At 29.1% G+C, this 21,448-nt stretch overlaps 1 protein-coding gene across 1 annotated transcript in view; it reads right to left on the bottom strand.

Moving 5' to 3' along the window:
- The window catches only part of LOC148302770 (uncharacterized), a 49,251-nt gene that overhangs the window by 8,337 nt on the left and 19,466 nt on the right, over window positions 1–21,448 (bottom strand). The window contains exons 3-10 of the mRNA XM_088271037.1: window positions 19,786–19,888; window positions 19,017–19,173; window positions 12,845–12,976; window positions 10,514–10,636; window positions 8,927–9,073; window positions 6,735–6,875; window positions 3,574–3,761; window positions 1,393–1,676 (exon numbers count right to left, since the gene is read on the bottom strand). Of these exons, the coding sequence (XP_088127163.1) occupies window positions 1,393–1,676; window positions 3,574–3,761; window positions 6,735–6,875; window positions 8,927–9,073; window positions 10,514–10,636; window positions 12,845–12,976; window positions 19,017–19,173; window positions 19,786–19,888 (1,275 nt within the window). The remainder of the gene's footprint in view (window positions 1–1,392; window positions 1,677–3,573; window positions 3,762–6,734; window positions 6,876–8,926; window positions 9,074–10,513; window positions 10,637–12,844; window positions 12,977–19,016; window positions 19,174–19,785; window positions 19,889–21,448) is intronic.

Consider the following 21,448-nt stretch of genomic DNA (forward strand, 5'->3'; position numbering starts at 1 on the left):
TTAGTTATCATATAGTTAATTGATATTTTAAGAATTTCTATTGTTCCAAAATGTTGCAGTTTATGAATTCACATAATAATATTTTTTATGATTTCTACGTTTTTGTACCTACTTATATTTGTGATCATGATCTATTAATGGTTCAGAGTTTACAAACTAAGCTTAGTGAACTGTGATTTGAAATAAAAAACATAATTGATGTTTTGAATTAAATGAATGTAAGATAACTAAAATACTAATGTATGAACTTCCACAGTCACAAGAAACAACTATTAAATTTAGACATAGCTTCACTATGGTGTTTGAACATGATGCGAAATGCAGCGAAACACATATCACAATATATTTGAAGAAAAAGTGGTTTTTAACTTAACTCTTTAAGGTGGTGTAGAAAATAGATAGCGAGAGAACGACCAAGATAGTATATGTGGCGAATGTGACCTGGAGAACAGAACGAGGACGGCCAAAAAAAACTTCACGTCAATCAGAACCTAAAATATGGTGGTGTCAAAAGTCTGCGTGATTGAAGGGCATGTATGACTCAATGTATGGATGTGAAGGAAGCGAGGAGTATATGTCAGGACAGAAGAGTATTGCGAAGAGTGGTATTTAGCAAGTAAAACTTTAAATTAATTGGTAGATTAGACCACACAATGACAGAGTTTTTTTTAATGTAAGGATAGAATATATTTGATAGGTTGCAGACTTTGTAAGTGAGGGATCACAAAGTGGAAGATATTACTGCCATATCGTAGTCATACAGGAGAAAGTGACCAACTAACAAAACATAAAATGTAAAGGAGGGCCATTTAAGTCACTTTTGCTTGGCAAGAAAATAAGCATCAATGCAGTTAGTCATTTTTGACAAGTCAATATATTATACATTCAAGTTTAAAATCCTTTAGGATTTTTTCAGGGCAATGTTAAGCTAGTAATATATGAAATAGGCAATGATTACGTTTTTGTAAACAAATGCACTTGGTCACTTTCTTCTGTATGACTACGATATACATGAAGCGCCCTTGAGGTAGTATTTTACGAAAATGGCGCTTTATAAATTATCCAAATTTATTATTATTATTTTTATATTTTAAAGAAAACAGAAAAAGAGAACAAAAGAGTGGGAATAGTAGATAGTAAAAGGAGAATGACAGCAAAGCTTGAGTCGAAAGAATTCATCAAAAATGATATATAATATTTTTAGATCAGAAATCAGATCGGAGACATCGTCATTTTTTATGTAAAAATCTTGAAAAGTTATTAAATGGCTTAATAACGGTTTTTTTGGACGGTATTTCTGTTTGAGTGACATAAGTCTAAGTATACATAGTATAGGCGAATGACATCGTCCTTTTATAATCTCAATTTCAATTAATGAAATTAATATCTTACATTGGCATCATCAGGCCCGCCGCCGTCCCAGATTCGAAGCCGCGTGGAGCATCCTGCAGTATTATTCTGCCTTCCTTGCTTCTCTCGGGGTGTCTCCTTCCCGTGCTCCGGCCCTCCCCCTCCCCTGGAGGCGCCCCTCCCCCTGCCCCTCTCCCCACCCAGCCCCAGCCCCAGCACGGACGGGGGCATGGGGGGCGGCGAGGTGGGGCTGTCGGAGTCCTTGTCGGGCGGGGGCAGCAGCGGGTGGTGCGAGTAGCTGACGAAATATATCCAAACCAGATCACCTGTGAAATGAACGCGACGGTGAGTTCGGCAAGTGAGATCCATCACAAAAGATTCATTGCGTTACGGTTAGAAACATATAATGTATACAGACGTTTCCGCTTAATTGGGACACATCGGAACTAGAGCATTTGGTCCTATTAACTGACTGCCTCAATTTACCGATGCGAGTGAAAAAGATTGCATTATTGTATTTTTTTTTTAATATAATTTTTATCATTTAAAAATACTATATCATAATGAAAATTGTGTTGAGATTCAAAGAAAAAAAACGATTTAAAAATTCGCATGTTTATTTTATTTCTTTTATTTGTTCGGGAATTGTACAGCTTATCAAAAAAAAAATTATAAAGTAAACAATAGTTACTTTAATAATTACAATAATAAACATTAAATTACATTAACAAAAATAGTTACGTTAAAAAAAACAATTAAACAATTCCACTGTGAATGTTTTTTAATTGTAATTATGTTATAATTACTATTAAAAAACATTCACAGATTTAAAAAAAAGTGTATGGTATAAAAGCTGTAAAAATGTTTAAATTGTAAATATTTTTTTTACTCTCCCTTGTCACAGGTATGGATGGATCATCGTTTAATAACTTCTTCATCATCTTATTTTATTTTTTATAAGTTATTATTTTTACGTCTGTTTTATTCATGATAAATAAACCTGTTCCTTATTTGGAAAACTTAAATTACATTTAGAATTTATTTTATCTTAAATTACACGGGAGGATATTCCAAGTAACCGACGTAAATTACTATTGGTCACATAGTTTAGTTTTCTCTCCTTAAAATTTGGAACAAATAAGCGGCCAACCCAATAAAACGCCAATGACTCAATTAAGCGGAATTATCTATGCATGTATAATATCACGATAAAGTTCGGAAATGACTCGATAAAGAACATTATAAGTTATTTTATATAAATACTATGGGTTTGACGTACTCTCGTGGATAAAGTCATAATTTTGAGAAGACATTGACAAAGAGAAAATTTTATGTTTTCCAATAATAGCCTTATTAAGTTAAATAAGATATTTTAAGTTAAGTCGCAATATTTGCAAGAAATAGTGCAAGGCAATGATTGCAAAATGGTAGACTATCATTCTAAACATATGTTTTGTTTAAATTTTAAAACTCTTATTAATTACTTTTCCGACCGATTTTTTTCATTGACAAAATGCTGATAATGTAAGAAGTTAATGATTGTTCTGAAAAAGAGACGGGTACGTCTTGAAACCGGCAGACTTAAATTCCATTGAGTGGTTGTATATTTTTTTTATATGTAATTCAAGTTATTGCCTAATCAATAGATAATAAACTTGTATCCTAAATTACCTACATTTTGTAAAAAACGACTGACCGCAAAGTTAGTTCTCTAAAAATTATGTTAATAGCGATTTGAAAAGCCTGTAACATTTTTTGAATTTTTATTACTGAATTATATACATCGCTCACTCTTTTTAAGTACGTCATAAATAAAAAAACTTGATTTTTCAGGAGAACGTTTTTAAAGTTTAAAAATATAATACAATGTATGAAAAAAAAACATCAAGCCACTTATTGAAATTTTTTCTGTGCATCAGATCTTTTTAGGTAAAACTTGTAGGTTTTTTCTTCATTTGAATAATATTTAGTCTATTAAAAAAAATAAGCAATACCTTTTCTTCAAAATGCAAAAAAAACACTTTCTACTCTGTAGCGAGTAAATATTAAGTTAAAAATATGCCTCTTTTGCTGGAATATAGTACATTTTTTGGGCATTCCGTAAACATGCACAACTGAAAATTGACGATTATTGATTAATTACGTTCTTGAAAGGAGTGAGCGATTTATGAATAATTTAAGCATACGTGATTAATTTTATATTAAATAGTGATTTTTCCTTACCAGGTCTTCCGTGAAATGTCCACTCGCAGGTCGTGTTGGGTGGTAATGTATGACGCGGAGATAATATCCTGCCTCTTCTGCCCCTGGTGACGTCTTCAGAGATTGTGACTGCTCCATCGGGAGCAGTACTGGCAGAGGTGGACATCCCTGAAGATGCATGCACATGGAACTCGCAACGCCTTGCTTCCCTGGAGGAAGAAAGAAAAAACTTAACTGGAGAGATTCTAAAGCCTTTGAGGACGATACATTATATTGGCGGTGTAATCTTAACGTTGAGCAAGTCAATGACTTTAATGGTCTTCAGGAACACTACGTTCAAACTTTTTCTAAGCATTTACTAGAAGAAGGTAGCAATTTTTAACGATGAAAAACCTTGCAAATGGATACAAGACAGGAGTACAGGAGACGTAAGATGGGGTTTCAGTCAAGCAAATAACCGGCTACAGTATTTTATCATAAAAAGTATCTAAAAATGTATCACTCTACAATACTGTTACTACAATAGTTGATTCGGTAATTAATTTTAACTTATTATCATTAATCTAAGCTTTCACCATTTAATCATTAGAGTGCTGAGAATCGATATATAGATTATAATATAGTATTCCAAAAGCGCGTCCGTCGATATAACGACGATTGTGCCAGTATATTTTGATGATCTAGTTGGATCGTAGGTAGACACATTCCTAAAGTTCTAAATTGTCAATTATATTAAAAAATAGAAATTAACTACACTTTTTTAGTGAAAATAGAAAACATTTTTTTGTAAAGCCTATTGTGCTCTCTAAATTTGAAATATACCATTTAAAAAAAAAACTTCAGCTATTTTAGTATACTTATTTGTTAAAAAATAATCTTAGCACTAAAACGGTTAATATAAATAAATCTAATGTGACATTTGTGAAATTGAGAAAACCTGCCTTCGAGAGTTGAGTTCTTCATTCTTGTTTTTTATCCCATTTTTTTGAAAAATACTAAAAAAAAAAACAAGAACACAAACTCTCAAATGTTTTAATAATCTAAGAAATGAATGATAATAATACTATTGAATACTTCTAAAAACGTGAAGCATTTGATTTATTAATATGTATTGGTATTTACAGTCTACAATAAATATCCAAAAAATATTACAATGACAAAAAATATTACTAACTAATGTAGTAAAAAAAAATGTAGTCAACGTGATTTGTGAGATTATTCTAAATGACAAGAAAAATAATATAAGTATAGGTATAGACAAAAAAATTAATACACTATAAATTATAAGGTTGAAAGGGTTTATCGAAAATGAAAACCGTATTATTTTACGTTTGAGATTTTTTGAATGTATGAACGGAATATATTTGATAAGTTGCGGACAACATAAGTGAGGAATCACAAAGTTGAATGATAATATACTCTACTTTGCAGTAATCTGCTAAATAGGAAAAAAATAGAAAAAGAGAATGAAAAACAGTAGGAATAGTAGATAGTAAAAGGAAAACGGCAATAGCAGCAAAGGCTAGGGCGAAAGGATTGCATCAAAAATAAGATATAATATTTTGAGGTCGTTCTTAAAACTTTTGAGACATCGTAATTTTTTGTGAATATATCTTGAAAAGATATTAAATGGTTTAACAACGGATATTTTGGAAGACATTTCAGTTTTAGTGACGTTAGTCTAGGTATACATGGTATAAGGGAATAACATTGTTCTTTTATATTCTCAATTTCAAGAAAATACGATAAAAGTAACTCGTCAACACTGAATACGAAATAAGGTATTCCTTTATTTTACGCTTCACCTTAATAAACTTTAGGATTTATTTGCAATTTAAAAAACTAATTGTTCCGTTTATAAGCCCTAATTTAAATATCCCTAAGCGACGACACGGAAGTATTATTAGCATTAGGGTAATATTAATTTTAATGGGATCCCAAAATGGTGTCACAACGTTAAATGTCCGCATAACATTTGAAATTTAAATATTAAGCTAACGTAACAGGAGATTATGAAACATTTCCCGAAATCGACACTTAGGAGTGAAAATTGGCTTCTCATTAAAATGCTTGAGTGGTAAATAGAAGATTTAAATATTTCTTTATACCATTACATAAGGTTTTACGTTGATAGCACAAAAGCCTTAAAGCTCTAAACTACCGTTTCAATGACACGATTCAATGGAGCCGTACTTTTCTGATGGAAAGATATTTCACTAGTCACAGAAATGGAAACGAAAAATTCTCCCTTCTTCGTTTTTTGGCTGATTTCATTTATTTCTGCAAAAAATAAAGGTAAATAGGCGCTTATGAAAAGAATTTTTATATGTTTTGAAAACCAACTCTTTCAAAGGTACAAAGACGTCTTACGTCTTTGTATGTTTTTTTTTCTTTAAATAAGTTCAAATCAACCACTGTATAAAGCTTTTTTAAGTTTTAGATATTTGTGATTTTTTTAAATGTTTTTAGTAGTGAACGAATATTAAATTTAAATAGTTCAGTTTCTTGATGAAAAAATCTTTGTGATGAAAACATTTCATCAACATTATAACTAATCATTTTGATAAGTTATGTAAAATTATATACAGCAAAAAAAACGTGTATTTTTTTAATTCTGCTCAATTCTTGACGTATTTCGTTCCATAACAAATTTTACATTATTACACTTTATAGAAAAACATGACAAAGATATGTCGAGAAAAATCAAAATGTATTGAATATGAAAACTAATCTAATGAAATAATTCATCATTAACGTTTAGAGAAAAAAAATCATCTTTCTATTTTACAATATTCATAGTACTTTACATATAAATGTAAATTTTAATGAATTAAAAGTACTACAACATTTTGAGTGTGTCCAAATACTTGTTCACAAAATCTGGATTATCTCCAATTACACGAGTTATTACAGACGTCAGCCCCGTAAATGCCCAGACTTTCATATTTTTCTTCATCTTTGATGAGATATCAAAAAATAATAATTAAAAGTGAATACATTATCGGTTTGTCTTCATATCTGATGTAACAAGGCACATTTCAGAAAAGGAAATATTGATTAAATACATTTTTTAATTCACTATCATCACGAATTTCGAACAATTATTTCGACACGAATTCACGTTGTTTTGAGATTTTGGTTATTTAAAAAGCTAAAGTTAATCGTAATATGAATATCCTTACCGCGAATAGTCAAGGCTGTCCGAGTCTGCAAATATGATGTCAACGTCAAGCTCAAATCCTCTTAAAGGAGAAGTGGCAGTGGCGGAGTGGAGAGGGATGCTGAACGGAGACGAGTGAAAAGCAACCAACATTTCTGGACCCCTGTTAACAAACGAAAATAAATGGTGAAATAAGGATCACTTACATACTACATAAATCATATTTGAAATTCAGTCCTCAAGGAAAAAAATTACAGTTAACTGATCATAATTTTTAACATGAGGTGTTAATTTTCAGGTTCAACATAATTTATTTATTGATTTGGCGTTTAATTTGTAGAACTCCATTTCAATTATTGTATTAATTTTTAAATCAATAACAGATTTTTTGAGTCTACGAAATCAAACGAATTTCTCGTTTGAAAATGCCATGCCTAAGAGAAACAATTGTAACAATATGAATTTTTTATGTGTTTTTGTTGATAAAATACAACTCGGTAATCTCAAAAAATCTGTGTTTGATTTAGAAATGAATACATAAATTAACCATAATTTATTTTTATATCATATGTACGAAGCTAGTCACAAATTAAAAATAATATATCCTTACTGGGTTTGGCTGCATCAAGGGCATATTTTACAATATTTTTGATTAAGAATTTGTCCATCTTGGATGACTTGACCGAATGATACGATCTATTTGTACGAGTACCACTACACCGGCCGTCAAACTGCTAGGCGTGTTCTTAGACTCTGATCTCTCCCTTGAGACTCAAACTAGCAAAACAACTAGTACATGTTTTTATCAGCTAAGGCAATTAAAAGCATTCGCAAGAATCTGCCAGTTGATGCTGCCCGTCAATTAATAAATGCGTTTGTAATATCGAGAGTAGATTATTGTAACGGTATATACACGGGTCTACCAAACAATAAAATGACTCGACTGCAATCAGTGTTAAACGCAGCAGCGAGACTAATTTTTAGAATTTCTAAATTCAGTCACATCACCCCACTACTTCACAAACTCCACTGGTTACGCTTTCCCGAAAGGGTTGAGTATAAACTCTGCCTACTCATGTATAAATCAGTACACAATATGGCTCCAGAGTATCTTAAGGAGCTGTGTATTCCAGATGAATTGGTTGATAGACGTCTCACGCTTCGATCGGCTACAACATCTGCAATGGGCAAAGTGATCTTACCAGCTCGCAACCAACGCACTAAATTTGGCGAGCGTGCCTTTGCTGTTGCAGGACCGACGGCGTGGAATGCTCTTCCACCAATGGTTAGAAATAGTGAGAGTGAGATGATCTTTAGAAAAAGACTAAAAACACATTTGTTTGCTAAATCATTTCCACCATAATATTTTCCCCAATTCATTCACAGTGAAGCGCCCTTGAGGTATTTTTTTTACGAAAATGGCGCTATATAAGTTATCCAAATTTATTATTATTATTATTATTTAAAATCTATTCCCCTCCATTATCGTATTTTTTAAAGTTTTAAAAACAAAGTGTCGTTTAAAACTCTTATTAATTATTAGATAACAAGGGTTTTGTTTTTTTATATTATTTAAATAACCTGACTTTGAAAATTTTCAGTAATTTGAAATTATTTTCTTTAATGTTTTTCGTTGACACTTTCTGGCACATTTAATAAACTTAATAAAATAAAATTAGAACCTGGTCATCATCACAGATAAGTTTATGTTTATTTTATAAGTTCTAGTTTTGTTTTAAATTAATTTATTTTATTTAACTTTATATATCGCTCACTCTTTTCAAGAACGTCATAAATCAAAAAACTTGATTTTTTAGGAAGAAATTTTAAAGTTTAAAAATATAATGAAATGTATTGAAAATAAATATCATGCTACTTGTAGAACTTTTTACTGTGCAACAGATCTTTTTAGGTAAAACCTGAATGTTTTTTCTCCATTAAAAAAGTATTTAGTATATTAAAAAAATAAACAAAACCATTTCTTCAAAATGCAAAAACAACACTTTCTGCCCTGTAGCGGGTAAATATTAAGTTAAAAATATGCCGCTTTTGCTGGGGTATAGTACATGAGTACTGGGCATTCTGAAAAAAAGCACAACTGAAAATTTACGATTTTTTATATTAAATATGACGTTGTTGAAAGGAGTGAGGAATATCTTTATGATTTGGGTAATAATAAATGTTAATTGATTAAACTATTAAACTTATACTAACCTTGATACAACCCTGGGTAACCAGTCGCCCCCGCAATATTTAACCAAAACAGGGTCGTTCGTGGATCCTCCATCATAGAAAATGAGATGGTCCCTCTCCCCTGTACACTCCTTCCAAGCCTTGAGGGCTCGTCCTGTCTTGTTTATACTGCGAAATAATAATGGATTTAATCGTAATATACTGTTTGATGTATATTAAGCAACGTACAAAGATACGCATTTCAGATATATCATGTTTATTTACCTAGAAATATAAAATGTACAAATATTGTCGCTCTGCTGACTGACTGTAGTAACTGGCATTTTTACAGAATCACAAAAATATATTGTTATTTAGATGTCACAAGCACGAAAGTACTCACTTATTGTGCTTGTAATTCTTACCGTTTTATGGGTATCGAGCTTTTTTTAATTATAAGGCGTATAATTTTCAAAAATTAAAATTAAATTGATTTAAAATCAAACCTTCACATTGTTTTATTATTTATCAATTGATAAAGACAAAAATTATTCTTGGCATAATTAAAAAAATGTGCTAAATTTCATATTTAATTAGTTGTGCTAACGCCAAACAGAAAAAATGCGCCATGTTTTGCTCCATTTTACTAATAATAAAATAAATATGTAGCTATTTTCTATCGTATTTTATTTAAACTATGACCGGGTTTTATCTTTACCAATATTACCTGTCTAATGATGTTGTTTAATCATACAAAAATATTCTCTTTTCAAATTTGGCCAAATGCGGATACGAAGGTTAATCAAAAGAGGGATAATATTACGCTTGTGATTTCCATCTCAATATAATTTTTAAAATACAGAGATTTCAAAACATCACATTTTCTGAATAAGCTAATTTAATTTTCTTATAGCTTGAAGCTTATTCGACATCATATATAGGTAGGGTTTATCAAAAGACTCGTACAAATTAGTGATTTCCGAGTTACACAAGCATGAGTATATATATATGGAATTGCGAGTTCCCTAGCCATCTCGGGTATTCTTTTATTATTATTATTATTTTAATTACTACGGCTTATGCATTACCGCTTATCTTGACCCTACTCAGGCTTCAACTTTTTAAGTTTCATAGCCTATGCCTACTCGTGAGTGGATTTACTCTTTATGTTTAAAGTTACTATAGTTTCATGTAATTCTTGAGTGAAAATTTTAGGCAAAAACACTAGCTGTTCTCTGTTATTCTGGCTTTAAATGTATATTTATAGCAACTGTATAACATATGCAAGTAAAATAAAATTTCTGAAAATTCTGGCCTTAAAGGTATATTCATAGCAACTGTATAATATATGCAAGTAAAATAAACTCAGTTTTTAATTATGCAAGTATATTTACAAAAGCCAAAACATATGGGTGAAATATATAAAGACCTTAAAAAAATTATTTATATACAATAATTATTCCATACATAATGAAAAGGTGTAAAATATCAAACATATTGAATTTGACCGCGTCGACTCGTATCCGGCTCACAGTTAACCGGTTACGGAGTACTAATCAAAAGTATTGTAGTATAATAAAGATTTTCTAATATAAATCTTACACATATTACATAATCCATCTAACCTACCTTGCCACAGAGATTGATCTCTTCATCTGCATCTTGTGTTCTGCCTCTTGTCTAACCGCAATCATAGCATGCTTACATGTCGGTACCGTCTTCTGTCTTAAACTCCAGTAGCATGTCACATTCCTACACAAAAGAGAAATTGGGGAATATTACCATAAATAAACCACAGCGAATACGTTACACTGTAATCATACGAAAGTAAACTGTTAACATAATAAGGTTTAGTCGCGTACTTAGGCAACGAAAATATGTGGATTAAAGCTTTGTAATAACGTGAAATTACACTATGGTATGCTCTATAAACAAAACACCCATAGAGTGTCATTAATGATTCACGTGTTTGCAACTCATTTCAGTGAATGAGTTTACTTTAAACTTTAGTATATGGAACACAAAATGCTTGTTATTAATAGTTACAATCATTAATGAACACGTCAATTGAACATCGAATCACAAAGCATATCCGCACGTAATATACCAGTACAATAAAATTTCGATATAACGAACATCTATTTAACGTACTTCGGATATAACGGACAAAACGTCCGGTCAAATGTAAATAAAAATTAAAAACCTCGTGTTCATATAATAAATGCTTAAATTTAAGTGTCGACCCATGTAAATAATTTTTAGTGGCCATAATAATCCCAAACATAGTTTTGTTTTTATTTTGTATTGTTTATTTATATCTGTTATCCATACAATATTAATATTTAAAAAATAAGTTTTTTCATTAAATTTAAACTTTTTTTGTTTATAACGGATTTTCGGGTTTAACGGACACCTCTTCCTCCCATTAGTCCGTTACATCGAAATTTTACTGTATAAACATTAAGTTGGATCATTATCTTATGTTAGTACATTTATGTGTGATCAGAATACAAAAAAAAACGTCTATCATTTTCAAATTCTCCTAAATTGTTGCCATCGTCCTTGAGTTTTTTTTCTAATATGGTTATTTATTTAAGAGTATTGATTTTAAAATAAGAAAAGTATTGTAATGATATTTTGAATATTTGGACATCTAAATATTATTAGGGTGGGGAAAATATTATACGATCACGATGATTTTATTAAATTATCATTTTGATTCCAAAATAATAAAGCAGTAGCAAATGACATGGCTTTATTTCCTAGCGCGGATTACATGCGTGAAGTCACGTTTTCAAGTCCTGACGGACATAAATATTGCAATAAACAGGTGCCATGCAGGGGAGAATTTGTTGCAAAAAACTACCATTATAATGATTTTTCTATTGTTTTATAAATTTGATTATTTATCCAATTTTCGTGGCAAAGTCGTAAAAATAATTACTTATTTGGCACATAAAAATCTTCTTTAATTCTGTGGTACCAGAATAAAAATTAATACGTCGTAGATATTTGTTTTGAATTCTTGTGTCAGTAGTGACTTAAAATCTGTGTTAATTTTTTAATGTTTTACGTTTCTGGTCACATTATTATTTATTTATCGAGATGGTTAATATTTGAATAGCACAGAATTATTTTTTTATAAATGAAGTTTAAAATGAATTGTATATAACATTTAATTGAGCCACCATTTACAGATTTCTCAAACAATTTTCATTTCACATCAGTCCGATCCACTTTAATGTAAATCTATTAGGAATAATAAAGTGATATACGAATCCAATAGTTACAGGAACAACAGGTACTATAGTCATCAAACAATGAACGTATGATACATGCATACTTCCAGAACCTGGGTTAATTATGCGCACGTCAAAACTTATCAAAGCAAACATTGTTCCGGAGTCTGCTTCGTTAGAAAGTACACGTACGCTGAATATAGAGGTTTGTCACAGGTTTAATGAAGTCCTGTGAGTATAGACTTATGGGTTCATTAAAGATACATAATACAAAGCTGTATCCTTATTCACGAGCGTGTATAATTCATCATTGTATGGCGGAAAAAAATAAAATGTAAAATTCCAATATATTATATATTCTACAACGTTTTGTGTGTCCAAATACTTGTTCACAAATCTGGATTATCTCCAATTAGACGTTATTTTTTACATAATTTTTTGTTATCTTAACATAGATGAAGTCAAAACGTTGTAAATAAATTAACAGGTCAAATTATAAGCTAAATAAAATGAAAAATTATTTTTTTAAGCGTTTCTCAAGTGTGTGATATAATCCAGGATTCAGACCACACATACATATGGAAAGAGTCTCTGCTTGATAAAAATTTTCTTCATCCCAACAAAGATGGCTAATATGAACTCGCACGTACGAGTTTGATAAATATATCTAGGAGTTTGAAATTTTTGAGTAGTGCAATTGTCAATCATGGTGTGGTTTTACCTTGGATACATTCCAGGGTAGTTAGGGCTCTGCAAGCGACAGGGTTTTCTGTAACATTCTTCGTAGTTTCTCGTACAGTAGGTCCCGGGGGAAACTTGACCCCTTTCCAAGGGCGCTGAAGGAGCTCCAAATCTAAGAAGAAGAAAAAATATTTATCAATAAAAAAATACAATCTCCAATCTCCTTATCATTTATCGTTCACTTTGTGTAATTCCACATTTGTTATTGAATTATTAATTAAAGTGGTATTACACAAAGTGATGAAGGAGCTCCAAATCTAAGAAGAAAAAAATATTTATCAATAAAAAAATACAATCTCTAATCTCCTTATCATTCATCGTTCACTTTGTGTCATTCTACATTAATTATTTAATTATTTATTAAAATGGTATTACACAAAGTGAACGATGAATGATAAGGAGAGTGTTTACCATATCAAAAGGTTAATAGTGCTTTTAAAATAAATAAATAAATCCTTGAAAAAAATCTCATTAGCAAAAAGGTGGCGAATGTAATATATCGCTCACTCCTTTCAAGAACGTCATAAATAAAATAAAAAAGATTTTTCAGGAGAACTTTTTAATAATATAACACAATGTATTAAAAATTAATATCAAGCCACTTATTGACCTTTTTACTATGCAACAGTTCTTTTTAGGTAAAACCTGAATGTTTTCTTTCCATTTGAAAAATATTTAGTATGTTTAAAAAAATAATTAAACAATACCTTTTCTTCGAAATGCAAAAACAACATTTTCTTCCTTGTAGCGGGTGAATATTAAGTAAAAAATATGCCTCTTTTGCTGGGATATAGTACATTATAGATAATGCTTTCGGAATGCCCAAAAAATAACGAAATGCACAACTGAAAATTCTCGATTTTTTATTTATGACGTTCAATGTGCTCATACATTTCAGCTTTGTCCTCCGAACACCACACACCGCATTTGAGAGCTAAGGCCTATTTGAAGATGCCCATATTCATAGAAATATATGTTTCTATGTTACTGGTATTATTGGCAAGTCAAGAATGTGTAACAATATCAATTTTACATGTCAAAGCTTGATTTAAGAAATGATATCTTTTTTAAATCTGTTTTAATTATAATAACATCAGCTTTAAATCGAAATTAAATATCAATAAAATGTATAATTTAGGATGATTAATTCAAATATAATGTTAAAACTATTTTATATTAGAGTTATTTATCACAATGCTTATAAAAACTGCAAAATACAGATTCGCCACTAATTTGTGATATACGTATGTGCGAAAGAAAAAATGGCCTCTTTATTCTTCTCATGAATGCAGATGACCACCGAAAGAAAATTTAAAAACTGTTTAGTACGAAAATATGATAATATTAATAAAAAAATACATTGTGTCATTCTGCCACATAACCTGATACTTGATTCTAACATTCTGATACTTGATTGAATATGTATTGTTTAATATATTCTCGGCTGAAGAAATTCAAAAAGGACACATTATTATAAATTTGATCCTTAAATGACCTTTAAAATTGAATATCTTGAGATATCTATCTGTATACATTATGAGTTTAAAAAATCTGTCTTTTATCCTTTTTCATTTTTAGTATTGCATTTTTGATAAATTCACTATCAAGTAAATCATACAAAAATGGTAATCCCGTTTTGTTCTTTCATTTTCAGCCTTGAATTTTAATGGATACAATAGTGCTGTTAACTTTATCCTTTATATTAATATCATAATTTGATGTATTCACTAAACCGACCTTTAAATCTTTTTGCTAAGTATATCATCCCTCTTAGAATTTAATTAAACTTTATTCTAGCCTATTTTTAACAACCCTTGGAATGATTTGATTAATTGTTTTGGGCTCGTTCGTAAGTTATAGCACTCTCACACATAAGTGGGAATAAAATTTTAATATATTCTCACTACTCACATTCACGTTATATTATTCTAAACAAAAAACGTAGTACCATATCAAATTACTTACTCTGATAATATACTCGTACAAAGTTCAATTTTATACTAAAATATTCTACTAAGTATATATATATATATATATATATATATATATATATATATATATGTATGTATATAAATATATATATATATATATATATATATATATATATATATATATATATATATATATATATATATATATATATAAATATATATATATATATATATAAATATATATATATATATATATATATATATATATATATATATATATATACATATATATATATATATATATATATATATATATATATATATATATATATATATATATATATATATATATATGTATGTATATAAATATATATATATATATATATATATATATATATATATATATATATATATATATATATATATATATATATATATATATATATATATATATATATATATATATATATATATATACAAATATATATATATATATATATATATATATATATATATTATGTATATATATATATATATATATATATATATATATAAATATATATATATATATATATATATATATATATATATATATATATATATATATATATATTATAAATATATAAAATGGTCTTGGAACCTTCCACTTGTGGGTACGATTTTCGATACGTTTGTAAGTATAGCAAACTCCGTTTAAACGTACGTGAGATTTATTCCGAATTAGTTCAGATATTTAATTTTTATGAAACAGAGCTTGAAATAATATTTCAATTTTTTCATACTAATTTGAGACCCCTATTAATTGACATCTCATCCGTAAGATGAATAATTCAGTGTCTGATATATTCAATGATAATTATAATACAGCTAATATCATTAATTATTTTTTGTAATATATGAGAAAAAGTCTCAGTTACCAATAATACTGTATAATATTACTAAATATGTTGCAAATTATCTAACCTTATTTAAGTTCATTGAGTCAGACCAAATTTTACTCTACAATCCTGGATGTTTGTGTATTTGCTTATCACCGATTATTCTGATTCCTAGCCTGACTAACTTCAAATACTTGAAATTTTAGATCAAGTCAAGTTTTCCTTAGTCTTTCTCTGCTCCTGTTTCCAGCTACATCTGCCTTATAAATTTATTTTACAGTTTTTTTCCTCACTCATCTGTTTCACATGGTAAAACCATCTCAACACACCTTTCTTAAGTTTATCGATAATAAATATCTCAGCCTTGCATTGTTTCCCTATTTCACTATTCAAACATCTAGTATACATCATTTTGTTGCATATTCGTTCATCTGAGAGATTGCACTTTGACTGCGTTCAGTCTACTGTCTATGTTTTGACATTTGTACGTATTCAAATTTAAATATGTACAAATGAATATTTTATTTCAGTTTTCAAATGGATGCTTTTTTATATTTAACAATCTAAAGTGATAAATTTTGTTAAATATTACTGGGAAATAAATTAAGTTTCTATCTTTTAAAATAATAATTATTAAAATACTTCAGTTTCACTTAAACATATTTGAATAAATGTTTGAGCTGCAAATACCGTAACGGAACATTCTTGAAACTTCAAATATCTCAGGATAAGGAATATTTCAAAGAAATCAACAATTCCCTTCTCACAGTATCAAATGCTGGCTACTTAATTGAATACCAAAGTGAAAACATAAAATTACATGATTGCTTTGAAAGTGAAAGGCAAAAAATAAAACAAATTGCGAGGGGTTGGAATGGTTCTACTATTTTACGCCTAGGATTTTACAAACAATTCCAGACATTTCTTAGTCAGCTAATTCTGTTCATGCCATCTACCCTCGGATGGTAGAATTCTGTTAGCTCGGAAACCTTTTTCCGACCGCTATATTTACCTAGGTATATAAATATATCTTCAGTAAACGAGAAATAAGCATTGACAGAAAATTGATATCTTCATCACAATTTACTATATCTGACTCAATTTTCATGTACATGAGCGGAAAAGATTTCACGATATCATATCTCACAAAAATGCCTCTTTGAAGTATTCAGTAGACTGTTATATTAAATAACACGCATAACGTTATGTAGGTTAAAAGGTCCATCAAGTTAATAAATAATATATTATCTCTAAGAATTTCATCTGCCATTTGCCAAAAAAAGTTATTTATCACAAATGCGAGTTTTTTTTGTATTTGATTTCATATTATAACAGTGTAAAGCAAGCTCTAATAAAAATATCGTAGGGGCTCTGCACTCTGAATGAATGTTCGAATTTATCCAAATATGTATTAAAATTACATTTCAAAAATATGTATATTACAGTTTATTTAAAAATTAATTGTGGTTTAAAATTGATCAAATTCAGAATTTTATTTTAAACGTTTTTTTTCTGTGAAATTTTTATTTCCTTCCTTTTTACCCTTATTTTCCTCCAATGGTGTATAGGGCACTTTATAAAATTAATGCAATGTTAATTTGATCGTTAATTATATAGAGATAAGATGATATGAAATAAGTCCAAGGTAATATGAAATAAGTGTATTAGGGTAAAAAAAAAACATTTTTTTCTATTTTGAACCCTATGAATCGAATCCAAGACATCCTGGATTGTAGTGGAAAAATTGAAAGTTAGATATCTAACAAGGAACTCATCGTCATGGATTTATTACAAATTTTTGTTATTTAAAATTAAAATCTTAATTTGAACATTGATATCTCTTACGATTAACTACCCTATGAAACCCCAAATAATTGATATCATAATTTATAATTTTATGTTATAAAACAACTTTATTTTTAACCAATTTTTTTCGTACATTTTTTCTCCTATGAGAAAAATGTGAAAAATGGTTAAAAATAAATTTGTTTTATTTTATAAAGTTTATAAAGTGTGCCACAAAGTATCTGCGAAAAATATTCAAATAATGATTTCATAATTTTTTTTAAAATATTTTTTTATAAAAAGAATCAAATTGTTATATTTGGATATAGGATATAAACCCGCACTTGCTTTATACAATTAGGTCCTTTTTCTTTCCTTTGTCATCCCAAATGATGCCCACATGGAAGGGCAAGGCCGTATTAAATTTCGGAAAATCAATTTGGACACATTTCTTCTTATTTCCTCTCCTCTGATTCGAATTTTGGGAACTTTACGAGTGCTATCTGCTATAAGCAACGAAACCCTCATAGATATGGAGAGCGTTTTAGCACTTTCATCAGGATTTGGAACGGTTAAACCCGATAAAGTAATGCAAAAAAGCTTTCTGATCAAACGAAAGTAAAGAATGCGACTTATATAATGATTATTTCCTCCTTTGAAAGATATTTACACCTGAAGACATTTACATCTACTTGAGAAAATGCGATATTTTTTTATTTTCACTAAGATATAAATTGTTAAGTGATATGCCATTTTTATATTTGAAAAATTCTTACTTCCCCATTGAATAATCAAACCTCAAATTTTTATCACTTGTATTTTTTACTTGATTGTCAATCTATTCACCTCAAGAAACCGTTTTCACAAATAAATGTTTGATAATTAACTTTAAAGGTTTAATAACAATACAAATGCCTTGAATATTAGAAAAAAAACAGCAATTTTATGTTTTATCTACAAAAGAATAATAATTTTATTTAACTTCAAGGAAAATATAAAGTCGATAATATAGTTAGAGGTACACACAAATATGCAAACAAGACTTTTTTCCTCAAATAATTTATATAAAATTTATTTAAATTCGAATAGTAAATATACAAACCATATTTGAGAATATATAATATCTGGAATATTTGTAACTTTTTGTCTTATTTTTTTTAAAGGAATAAACCGCAAAGCGTCTATTTTAGATGCTTGTCTGCAGGTAAGATAGAAAGGTTAAGGAAGGTAAATGTGAAAAATACATCACAAACACCAAAATCAATTAAAAATAAATCTTTCTTGAATTCATATGAAAATGAGATCAATCGAAAAGATCTTTCAAAATATAATAATTATTAAAAAAAAAAAGGTCTTACAAACGCAAAATCACTCCTGCGCTTCAGAGACTAGTCTATAAATATTAGGGTGTAAAATCACTATTATTGATTTATTATCAAGCATAATACATACATCATTATAATTTCGTAATTTCTATATTTTAAACATCGACGCAGTAATAAAAGAATAACCAAATAATTTTGATACGAAAATAATTATAAAATAATAATTTACAAACCTCACTATAGCTTCCATTTGTGACACAAACTTGTACCGGAGCTTGAAGTCGAACGGAGCGTTAATGCGGGCATGGAACAACTTCACAGAAACCGTTATTGTGGAAGTCTCGCTATAGTATACTGCATACCCTGATGAAGACCCACACCACGAGCCACCTACATAATACACAATAAACTGTTATTAAATACACGAAACCAAGAAAATGTTCCTAAAAATAACGTATTTCAGTATTGTTAATCGCAGATTGAAAAAATTGTCGGCATTCGTACAATTCGCAATATTTTTACTGTTTATTTTAAATATTCTTCTAACCTTATGTTTTTCTCATTTATTTCTTTTAAATATGCTTCTTATGCATATTTATTGAACCTGTTTATTGTTTTTATATTTTGCCATGTATTAATTTTGGTTATTTTAGAAAAATCTTTTTTGAAACTTTATTATTTGTGTTCCAGTCTTGTTAACCATAATCCCATGTCCCAAAATGAGAAATGAAAATTACTCATCGGCAATATTATATATGTATATGACTTATGTACGTTATAGGTTTTTAATAAATAAATAAATAAATGAATCATTAAATCGCACCGAAACGTAACAATTTTACAAACTATTACTATTAACTAAGTCCTGATTACTTAAAATCATTTATAATGGAAATGCAACGTTTGTTTGAGGACCTCCACAAATATCCTCGAATGTGACATTTTGATTTTTCAAGTATTCACCGCTTTTAGTATTTAGTCTTTGAAAATGAGTATCGTTACCTGTGAATGGCCTTCCGAGCTCTGATAATTGCATATACCCGTCCGGACAACCGTCCAAAGCAGAAGGCTCGTATCTCCCCACATTGAAGGCGTCAAATATCAACTGGAACAAAGAAAAGAGACACTTAAGTGTACTGGGTATTACAGTTACCTTAATTAAAACACGTCTTTATTTCGGCCGTAAAGGGAACATTCAAAGCTCGCCGATTTTGAAAGTTCCCAAGTAATGCATTTAATGAACATGTAACATGTATATACGTTTTATTCACGTTTCATTCAACATTATAAATACTTATATGCACATTAGGGTATATCGTTTTATGTATATCGTATCGTATGCAAATTGAAGTTTCATTTTTAAAACTTTCGAAACAGAAACAAAAAATCTCGAAAACTCCTCATTTAGTAACAATTTCATTGATTTTAAAATATATTAAACATAATTGATAAATATATTTTGATAGTTTGCATGGCACCGTTTTCGTAAAATACTACTTCAATGGCACTTCACTGTGATTGAATTGGGGAAAAGAAGATAGTGGAAATGATTTAGAAAATTAATTCCATTTTCATTTAATTTCTTAAGATCATTTCAGTCTTACTATTTCCAAATACTGATGGAAAAGCATCCCACGCCATCGCATCGGTCCGGCAACAGGAAAGGCACGCGCGTCAAGTTTAGTGCGCTGGTAGCGAGCTGGTGAGATCACTTTGCCCATTGTAGTTGTTGTAGCTGATCAAAGCTTGGGACATTAATTGTTATTATAATCATTACTCTTTGATCAAAAAATTGTAAGTTAAAATTATTGACAGCAATTTAAGCTAGTATCCGAACTTTTAGAAAAAAGAAAAATAATTTTCTTTGTTACAGGCTACTTACTCGATGAAATCGAAATTGACTTTCATTGATTTTGAATAGCAATTTATTTTTTGGGAATATATATTTAAAATATTCGTACCATTTTATAAACAAGATTTGGGACTTTGGGTTCAAAGATCATAGCAATTTTAATGTATTTTTTTTATAGAATGCTGAACATTACACAAGTTTATAAAATTAAGACTTAGTAGCCAATGATGGGTCGTCACCCTTATTAATACCCAGACGTCCGTATAAAGTTTGTATTACAAACATACTTCGCCATAATATATGTTGTTAAACAGTAGGGGGTAAAATGCAATATAAATTCGGGGTCAGCTAGGGGTTGAATCCAATACAAAGCCAATCAGTGTGGATAAAAAACATATATTTGTATAAAAACAACCCAGTATATTACAAACAATATACTATAAAACATGATACCAAAATGAATCATATGGTTTCCTTTTAAAACCCTTATCTACAAGCAAATATTTAATTTTAACTCGAAAATATGCCATTCATTTATTGTTTTATCGTAAAAACCAGACATTTTATTATTTCACTGAAATGTCATTTAGAAATAATTATGGCCTTTCATAGGAAATAATTAAATATTTTCATGTGTAATAATTTGGTTTTCGAGCACTTTGAATCATAAAAGTTTATTATTTAATTTTATTCATGAAGTTAATGTTGGTCACAAAATTTGGAATAGTGCCAAATTAAAGTATGAAATGTCAAATGGACTTATGCGCTACTTGAAGCACTTTACACCAGATCGATTCAAAGCACCTTTTGTCA

The sequence above is a fragment of the Brachycentrus maculatus genome, unplaced genomic scaffold (genome assembly GCF_059751285.1).
Source record: "Brachycentrus maculatus isolate JH-2025_06_01 unplaced genomic scaffold, ASM5975128v1 h1tg000415l, whole genome shotgun sequence".
Taxonomy (NCBI): Eukaryota; Metazoa; Arthropoda; class Insecta; order Trichoptera; family Brachycentridae; genus Brachycentrus; species Brachycentrus maculatus.